Here is a 9975-nt window from a genome sequence, read left to right as displayed (position 1 = left end):
GAACGAGGGGGGGGGGGGGGGGGGGGGGAAGTCACTGATTTGATACACACTTTACAACAAACTGAAAAAAGTAGTGCTATGCTAGCACTACAGGGACAGGCCCATTGAAGTGTTTATGTGGAAACAAAACAGAGAAAAAAAAAGGAACAGTAATTTGTATTTTCAAAAGAACATTAGTCTCCAATATAGAGAGTGTAAATTAATGTATAAAATCTTGTCCATTTTACTGTTAAATAATGCACAGCTAAGATCAGACAACTGAAACTGTTTTCTTCAGCATCTAAGTGTTATTTAAATAATGACATATTTTAGCTAAATATTCAGAAGTGTTAAAATAATTCTCAATGTCAAGATTCAGAGTGCAGTTGCTATTGACTAGACAGATATTAATATACCTCCAACTACTATGTTCACCATTTCCTGCACAATACTTTCTACAATTTCTTGCGCCTTCTCTTCACACTCATTGCTTTCACCATCATATGTTCCTCCATCAGCTTTAGAAAGATCTTTAAAAAGAAAAACAAACCCAGACAAATGTTAATGAGAAACTCAGAAATTAAGGAGATATTTTACTTGCATTTAATATTTTAAAATTCAATTACAGACCTATTAATAGGAAAGTATACGTAAAAAAAAGCCACGTTTGGATGCTTTGAAAATAGTATTTGCAGAACATAAGTATTCCAGTGCTTAACCTGTAACTGGTAATTAATCCACAGGCCTATACCAACAAAAGACATGAATTTTGTATTTTCATGTACATTAATCACTGAAAACTTACTGGTCTTGAAATGTTATTCTCAAAATCCTTCACAATATTACATAGGTGCAAAGAGGAATCTTTGCTACAGTGACTACAACAGAGTGCAGGACTAAAGGGCACTCGTGATAAAGTTTAACAGTGGTAACAAGGACAACAGGCATTTTGCATTAGTCAGCTATTTGCAAATACATGCCTGACTCCAGATTTGGGAAAGGGAATAAAAGACAATCCTCAAGCCTTTCTTTTTACAGACCTTTTCCCTCCCTCCATGAAACAGAAATACACACTGATTACTTTCTGCTGCTGTGGCTTGGTCGGCTTCTGTCTGTTCATTTTCAGCACTAGAAATATCAGATCCATTTTCTGCCTCTATATCTTCTTGAAGGTTCTTGTCCACATCATTTGTGCTGTGGTCAAGCTCTCTCTCATGTTCTTTGGACAGCTGATCAGTCTGTGTTGGAATATGTCTCAGCTGAGGTGACTCAGGCTCATGATGGCTTACTGGAGACTGCTGTAGATGGTGTTGCTGTCTGTGTCTTTCCTTTTCCATCTGTTTGGCTTCCTGAAGCTACAAAAACATTGCAATCACACAAGAATTTCACTATCCAAACAGAACACTGAGCTGTATACGTTTTATACCTTATTTTATAAACATGAAACCTCTATTGTCTCTGCTTAAACAGTGCCTTAATAAAGCTGTAACAGTTTAAGAAAATGCATCCTTTGTATTATTATAAATAATTTTAGTATCATGGGATAAACATTTGCAAGAGGGCTGCTTCCCAACTATGCACATTACACTTAACCATACCTTCACTGTGGAAGAGGGCTGCCTAAACCACACATAGTATAGGACCAAGAGTTGTCTGCCTGCCCTATAAGGAAGTTCAGCCAGTACATGTGACAATATACAAGGACCACGTGGAGAAACATCAGGGCAGATTTTTTTCTTTTTTGAAAGTTGTCACAAAGAGAAATATACTGGAGAACTTACAAGTCTTCTGTTATCCTACAAGCATATGGTATTAAGGGAAAGACCAAAAAAAAAAAAAAAAAAAAAAAAAAGGAAACTGACTAAACATCCAGGGTGGGGGAACAAAACGAGAGTTAAAAATCCAGAAGAGCAGCATTTCCAAAACACTACAGAAGACAGATCCTCAGGAAGAAATAATCATACTTAAAACTGTAAGACAAGGACTATTTTAGTTTCATGGTTCCTTGATCTGGAATCCCCAGAAAGTGAAGAATTTCTGTAACTTGTCTAATGGATTAAGACAACGGTTGTTAAAGTCAAACCAAAGCAGGGTGTCCTTCGAGGCAATGCTCTAAGGACTTTCTATCCTTGCAGAGCCTAGTATTTACCACAAGTCTGTAACTTTTTATACTGTTATTTTGGCCACTATAATCTCAGTCCTTTACTCTTTCACTTAAAGCTTTCTATGCTGTATCTTTTGGGGTACTATAGATCCCCAAGTATATAGTACCTTTCAAATTACAGCTCAAACAATTCCTTCTAGCATTTGTTAGCTATCATATTAAAAGAACTGCCCTGAGAGTGTGCAAAACAGGTAGAACTGCTTATTAACTTGCATAAAGACTAGACTTATAGTCTGGCAAAAATGAAGACTTCCATTGTAGAATAGTAATAATAATAATTTAAAAATAATAAAATAATAAAAATAATATAATAATAATCTATATTAAATTGGTTAAAAGGACAGTAACTGCAGATTTCTCAAAGCACTCAGACACTGCATAGCTTTTGCCATGACATCATAAATATGATGTCTCATAAATCTTAAGACTGTGACGGTACCATGTACGAATATGCAGTTGCTTCTGATAGGAAAGTAAGTTAAGTATTACATATTCTTAGAGAAAAGAGTTTGTAATAATACAGCAGAATCACTTCTAGAAGTAGCTAGGAATTCAACCGATTCTCAAATCTGGGCATCTGCTTTTGTGTGTGTTTGAGGTTTGGGTGGTTGTTTTTTTTTTTAAATAGGAATTACGATAATTACTTTGCCTTACTGATCTTTATTATCAGCAGTAGAAGGCACAGGGAATATGTTGGGGTCCCTGCTGACAACTCACAATAGCAATTTCAGTGACATATAAGTATCTGTTTGTGACTACTACACATAAAATGTTAAAAAATGTAAATGATTACATGACTGGAAAGGGGGTTTTTTGGTTTGTTTTAATCATGGATTACTTCTTTGGTGTTTATCATCACAACAACATTGGAGCATTTACCTAACACTAATGTACTCCTTACGCACTCTTACGCAGGTAGTGTGGCATCTCTTGACAGCCTGACAATAGAAACTGAAGTTGAATTAAATTTTCTATCATTAAATATAAAAGACCACTACGAGAAGTTTAAATGGTATACACCATCCCCACCCCCCAAAAAAACATTTCACACCTATTTCAGAGTGAAAAACACAAAAAGAACAATGTAAGATACCAGATTTTTTTTTCTTCAGAAGTACATAAGCTAGGAAAGCCCAAAAGGCTTTAATAATAATGACAAAACAAATCTTTCAAGCTGGTTTGCTTTTAAGAGATAGTTTCTATATAAAGATACTGAGATACTCACTGCTTGATTTTCCATACGTGCAAAAATGACATTCAGCATTTGTGTTAGAGTGGCCTTGGCTGTGGTTTGATTTATGAGATTTTTGCTTGCTAGATAGATATTGTAACATGTTCTTACAGCCTGTAGCACTGTTCCTTCGTGGATTTCTATGTGTTGAGATGTTACTGCAGTGAGCAAAGCCTAAATAAACAAGCACACACACATTTTTTTTTTCCAGTCAAAACTTTTCTTGTCAATCAAATAGTTTGCAAATGAGTAAATATCAAAATTGCATTACTTTTAAAATATAACTAAGTACACATCTTGAACTGCAGTTTAATTAAGTTTTCCCATGTACGCTGGTAGCCATATCAGAACATCATACATACCAGTTATATTAAATTGAGAGTGTTTTTAATCAACATATCTAGGAAATACATGCTTTATAGCATATAACAGCAAGAAGTAACCAATGGAGATATCGGACAGGTAGTTAATAAAAATCATCCTAAATTTTCTAGACACAAAACATGAACAACAGACTACCTATTAAAATCTGGAAAGCAATCCAAAGGGTCCAAAAGTTGTTTTACACATAAATGTAAATGCGAAGAACAAAGACTGAGTATGAGATTAGGCAGCTGTAAGTGGGACAACTACCCTTTCTAAACACTCTCTTTGGGTAGATGCTAGAATACCATGTTGCCCTCTCTGTAGAAATTAACTTCTTTCTTTCCATTTGAGCTAGTACCTGCTTGTCTTTTTTTACAAAAAAAATAGGCAAATAAGCCTTTAAAAGATCAGGTAACACAGAAGGAAGGAACACATCTTTAGGTGAGGTAAAGGCAGGCTGGATTGAAGAGCAGAAATACTGGCAGATGAAAGCTGAGGACAGGGTGTGAAGACATTGTCAGAGGCGCATGTTGGAGAGTGGAAGGAAAGGGGAAGAGCTTGGTCCGCAATAGAAAAAACATGTTTATACTGATCATTGTACTCCAGTAGAAGAAATCAGGCAATTTTATGCATTAAAGACTTTGACAGAGTTAATGATTTAATGGGATGTTTAGAGTAAGAAAGAAAGAACTGGAAGCACTGGAAAGCTCATACTTTTCTATCACAGTTTATCACAGTTAAAAACAATAGTTATTTTAAGTGTTGTGTCATTTACTCATCAAACTATGACTCATTTCTCTTACGCATATTGCCAGCACTTCTGTCCACACATGGCACCAACAAGTGGACAAAGCGTATCCATTGCTCACTCAAACCCTTTAAAAATCACTGTACAGCTTAGCAGGAAAAAGAAAATCAAAGACCCACCTCACCGAGCTGCTGCTGAAGAAACCTGAATTCTACTCCCAGATAAGCAGTCCACTTAAGGTCCCTTCTTATTCTACCTGTGGTGCCTCAGTTCTCTCATCAGTGGACATAGGGAGGTACATATATGGATGACTGTACTTACGTTTCCTACTGGAGAGTATACATTCTTACCTGCATGACTAACTAAACAGCATCTCACGCTACAATCTACAAAGTAGTACTGCCTAAATGCCCACTAGAAGTCTTTTTAATAAAAAATCAAAATAAAAAACCCCAAAACCCAACCAACTGAAGAAAAGAAATCACAGAGGTAGGCAAACTGTAGACAATGGTTTTGTTAAAGGAACTTATGTCTCTGAGCACTGGTACTGGCTTTTTTTCCTCCCAAAATTCGGTTTACGTGCCACCGGCCTTCTAAAAACCCAGAAGTGCTAAGTTGAAATTCATACCGTCATCCTTAATTCTTACCCTCTGTGTGCAACAATTCAGTATGTCCACAGAACTTATCAATACTCTTCTTCTGTTAATGGAAAAATCAGTCAGGGAAGAGGACATATAAAAGCCATAACAAAATCCAGTGCCTTATCTGGATGGAGATCAGTGACAAGTGGTGTCCCTCACGTGTACATATTGGGATGAGTACTATTTAGTATCTTCATCAGTAACATAGACAGTTGGATCGAGTGCACCTTCAGCAAGCTTGCAGATGACACCAAGCTGAGCTGACATGCCTGAGGGATGGGACACCAACCAGAGGGACCTGGACAAGCTTGGGAAGTGGGTCCATGTGAACCTCATAAGGCTCAACAAGGCCAAGTGCAACGTCCTGCACCCGGGTTGGGGCAACCCCTGGTATCAATACGGGCTGGGGGATGAAGGGATTGAGAGCAGCCCTGCGGAGAAGGACTTGGGGGTATTGATGGATGAAAAACTGGACATGAGTTGGCAATGTGCTCTCACAGCCCAGAAAGCCAACCATATCCTCGGCTGCATCGAAAGAAGCGTGGCCAGCAGGTCAAGGGAGGTGATTCTGCCTCTCTACTCTGCTCTGGTGAGACGCCACCTGGAGTACTGCATCCAGCTTTGGAGTCTTCAGTACAAGACAGACATGACCCTGTTGGAGCAGGTCCAGAACAGGGCCACAAAAACGATCAGGGGGATGGAACAACTCTCCTATGAGGACAGGCTAAGAGAGTTGGGGTTGTTTAGCCTGGAGAAGAGAAGGCTCCAGGGAGACCTTATTGTGGCCTTTCAATACTTGAAGGGGGGCTTACAAGAAAGATGGGGGCACTTTTTAGTAGGGCCTGTTGCAATAGGACAAGGGGCAATGGTTTTAAACTAAAAGAGTGTAGATTCAGACTAGATATAAGGAAGAAATTTTTTACGATGAGGGTGGTGAAACACTGGAACAGGTTACCCAGAGAGGCTGGAGATGCCCCATCCCTGGAAACATTCAGGGTCAGGTTGGACAGGGCTCTGAGCAACCTGATCTAGTTGAATATGTCCCTGCTCACTGCAGGGGGTTTTGAACTAGATGATCTTTAAAGGTCCCTTCCAACCCAAACCATTCTGTGATTCTGTTCTATGCTCCCTATATCAATGAGTGTGTCCCCAAAACCTATTTACATATTTAAACCATTCACCACCTGTCTCTTCCCTCTCCCCTTTGTTTTTAATACAAACACCTCCTATACTGGCCTACACATTTATCTTTCATTAAGTGTTATACTGTTCCACCTCTGCCTTACTGCTAGGAATTCCTGGGAGGGTTGTGAGACTTGCAGATACTGAGTTAAAACACACTGAACCCCATTAATTAGAGTTGTAGATCTCTTCTGATCAGGTAACATATCTCCACCCCCTACACCACAGTACTCTCACACTCCAAAATTCACCCCCAAAGATACTCATGTTAATTACAGCTCTGCTGCCTTCTCTCTTTCCTACATGTTTCAGGAGTGAACGTGATCACCCTGAAGGCAGGTAACTCCCAGTGATTAGATTCTGCACTCTCTGATCTTGCTGGAAAGGCTGCACACCTGTACGTATTTTAGTATCCTACTTTTTCAAGTTTTGTGCATCATAAAGTCCTGAAAGGCCAAAACAGAAAGCTCCCTTAATCTTTCACTAATAATTGTGTAACAGAATTAACCTTGGAGAACTTTGTCTATGCTAGTTTAAAAAAAATAAGATCAGTAACTCTTGAAAACAAGCCAAACAAGCGGAGCCCAGGCATAAACAGACAGCTATTTTTTCCAAAGCACTACTGTTTGGGCCCAATACAGTGAGTACTTAGATTTAGTTAAGATTTCTTTCACCCATTTCCAAAAGATAACACTGACATACACACACTTACAACAAATCAGTTTAAGAACCTCCTACAATTTATCACTTGGAAGAGAAGGTCTCTTGCTGCCTAGCATTTAGGACACTAACGAAAAAGTGCAGGGGGACAGGGGGATCAAGTCTCCATCTCTTTTCTTCTAGCTATGTCATTCATAAAGTTACTCCTTTGTGTCACTTTCTGTCTCCTTGTTAAATTCAGGTGATTAACAATTTGATATTTGGAAGTCCAATTTTAACTTCCATCTCCGTTCAGTAAAGTCTTATGGGTTTTTTTTTCCAACTTTTAATAGTAGGAGACAATGCTTTTGTTTTAATTGGCTTAACAGCCTGAATCTTGTAAGTTTCTTCAGTATGCTTGTTATGACTACTAGAGCTTGCTTCTTTTCACATCACCTGGTAAGGGAGTGTCTAGAGGAAGAAATGTTTACACACACAGAGGGACATACCTCCTTAACAGATTAATCCAAACTCACTGAATAACTACATCTCCTATGCAGACTGAGAAATCAGTCTTTCCAGCAGGACATCTCCTTGCAGATACCTATTAAAGAGTTCAGCTTGTCTACAGAGGTCCTGACAGTCACTTCTTTGGGTTTCTTTCCTTCTCAGGCACTAGAGGCAAATGAACCCTAATGACCTCTACACATGTCTGTAAACTGATAAGCATTTTTAACTTTGATCTTTTGCTATTACCTTTCATATTCCTTCCAATTTAGAGCCATCCTCAGGCTATTAGTCGTGCTTAGTTCATGTCTCAATGCCATTTCTTTTCCTCTACTATCACAATCTAGCAGAAATACAAGAATGAACATGAGACAGGAAGTATTTTACAATTACTTTCTGACAACATCCTTCCCTTTTGGCAGCTTCCATTTAGGGCTCAATTTGACAACATGCCGTAAACAACATCACCTCATTCTGTATCGTAAAAGAGAACATCATTACCACAACTGGCATGACAGCTAACCCTGAGAAACCACAGGTTAGAATCAGGAGTGGCAGTCCTGCTCTTCTGAAACCCTTGTCAACTCGTATGTTAGAAGACTAATCCTTCCCTTCCTCACTTTATCTGTTTTCATCAGATTAACCCCCAACCCTACCCTGTGGCCAAACAGCTACTAGGTCCAATGCAAGGAGGAAGAGAGGGGAGACAGATGAGAAGACAACCACCTCAGCTACAGTCCCCAGTTAAGAAAGATTACACAAAATCTCAAACTGCTATGCAGCAATGCATGTCCTTGAGAGGTGGAACAACAAACACTCTGCCTTCCTCCCAGCGATATGCTCTTACTGCTTATTTTACAATAGGTCTGGGGCATGAAGCCACCTGTGCCACCTGTTTAATGGCAACACATTAATACAATTAAAAACAAAACAGAACAAAACCCCCCCAGGTGCTTTTCTGGTGTTTAGTTTTGGGGTTTTGTTTGTTTGTTTGTTTTAAAAGTGATTTTAGTTGATTCAGAGTATTAAATGCATGCCAGGACAAGGGATGAGGCAGGACAATGTCTGGGAGCAAAGCCTGGACAGGAAAATGCTTCTCCGCAGAGGTCAGAACAGCAACCTACTGCAGTGGATCTACTGACTATGGAATCACAGCATTAGGTTGCTCTTTTCTATCACAGTACAGATCTGCTGCTCAAGGCTTTTTGCAGCTGAGTTCCCACTCCTTCTGGTCACACTTAGCTCATCTCTCTTCATCCAGTATCTTCAGTGTGAGCTCAGGAGAGATGATTTAAAAAAAAAAAAAAAAAGCCTACTTTACTATGCTCCTCCGCTTTGCTGTTCTTTAGCCACCTAAGGAAACCTTAGGAAAAACATCGTTGGCACTACCTCATTCTATTTCAGGTCCTTCCACAAAAGCTTTGTCACAAAGCCTGCAAAAATACCAACAGCCATCAAGCTTTCCTTGTCCTGAAACTACTGGCTATCATCCTGACTGTAAGATTGTTTCCTTAAGCTTTCCTTCCAGTCCATCACACCTATTGTTCTGTATTTGAGAAAGACCCTATTGTTCTGTGCCTCTACCTAGTTACTATAAATAAAGCTTATTCATTTTTATAAACAACCATCAGATGGGTTTGGGAAAGGAGAATAATCTTCAGGATCATTTCTTGAGTTACAGATTATCATATCTTTGTATGACACTCATAGTATTTTTTCTTTTACCCTGAAGCATGATTGCCTGTTTAGTGAATTTCCTATTATGTAAAACGAGTGTATTAGAACAGTACAGGAAGTATCACGATTTGTGAGGCAGATGTAGTTTAAAAAGTAAACTAAATTAACATTAATTCTCTACTAAAAACATCCAGCTGTACCTGTAAACTTTTCATTCCTCTCACACTGAATATTCTGCAAGAACAGAATGGTTACGGTGAAAGAAAGTAACCACAACCAGGAGAACAATTTAGGAACACACAAGAGGCAGATGCACCTACATAGAGACTTGCTACACAGCCTAGTTTTCAATTTAGGGTCATTCTTTTCTTCCTCTCAGCAAACTCTGATGACCTTACCTTTGGAAGATTTATGACACAATACAGCCAACATCTAATCAGCACAGGCTTACTTGGGGTAAAATACTCATAATTCAGTTACCTGGGAACTCTCGAGTACTTGAGACAGCACATAAAATGCAGTGGCCCTAACCCCTCTCTCTAGTGTATGGAACCACATAATTCTGTTTTCTTTGAGAAGGGCTATAGGGTTATTTTTAATAATAATTTTTTTTTTAAAAGTCAACTTGAAGTCCAAACATTAACTTATCACGAAATAACATGTTACTACGGACTGACTTTTGGAAAAGTGCAGGAGACTTTAGTCCTTAAACCACAAAGCAAGAAATACATCAAATAACCTTCACAGATAAATAATTTTTCAATGAATGACACTAAAAAAATCATACAGAATGCAGTAATACAGTTCTCCAAGTGATGTTTTCTTTGTGAGCAAGTGGTAA

At 38.6% G+C, this 9975-nt stretch overlaps 1 protein-coding gene across 1 annotated transcript in view; it reads right to left on the bottom strand.

Annotated features, from left to right (window-relative positions):
- Positions 1–9975, bottom strand: part of ARFGEF1 (ADP-ribosylation factor guanine nucleotide-exchange factor 1 (brefeldin A-inhibited)) — a 101668-nt gene that overhangs the window by 48956 nt on the left and 42737 nt on the right. Inside the window, exons 5-7 of the mRNA XM_010575930.1 lie at positions 3369–3548; positions 1061–1334; positions 382–509 (exon numbers count right to left, since the gene is read on the bottom strand). Coding sequence (XP_010574232.1) covers positions 382–509; positions 1061–1334; positions 3369–3548 — 582 coding nt within the window. The remainder of the gene's footprint in view (positions 1–381; positions 510–1060; positions 1335–3368; positions 3549–9975) is intronic.

The sequence above is a fragment of the Haliaeetus leucocephalus genome, unplaced genomic scaffold, assembly GCF_000737465.1.
Source record: "Haliaeetus leucocephalus isolate CR32 unplaced genomic scaffold, Haliaeetus_leucocephalus-4.0 Scaffold506, whole genome shotgun sequence".
In the NCBI taxonomy this organism is placed as follows: domain Eukaryota; kingdom Metazoa; phylum Chordata; class Aves; order Accipitriformes; family Accipitridae; genus Haliaeetus; species Haliaeetus leucocephalus.
The sequence above is the reverse complement of the archived record's forward strand: the minus strand, read 5'-3'. Positions and strand labels throughout refer to the sequence as shown.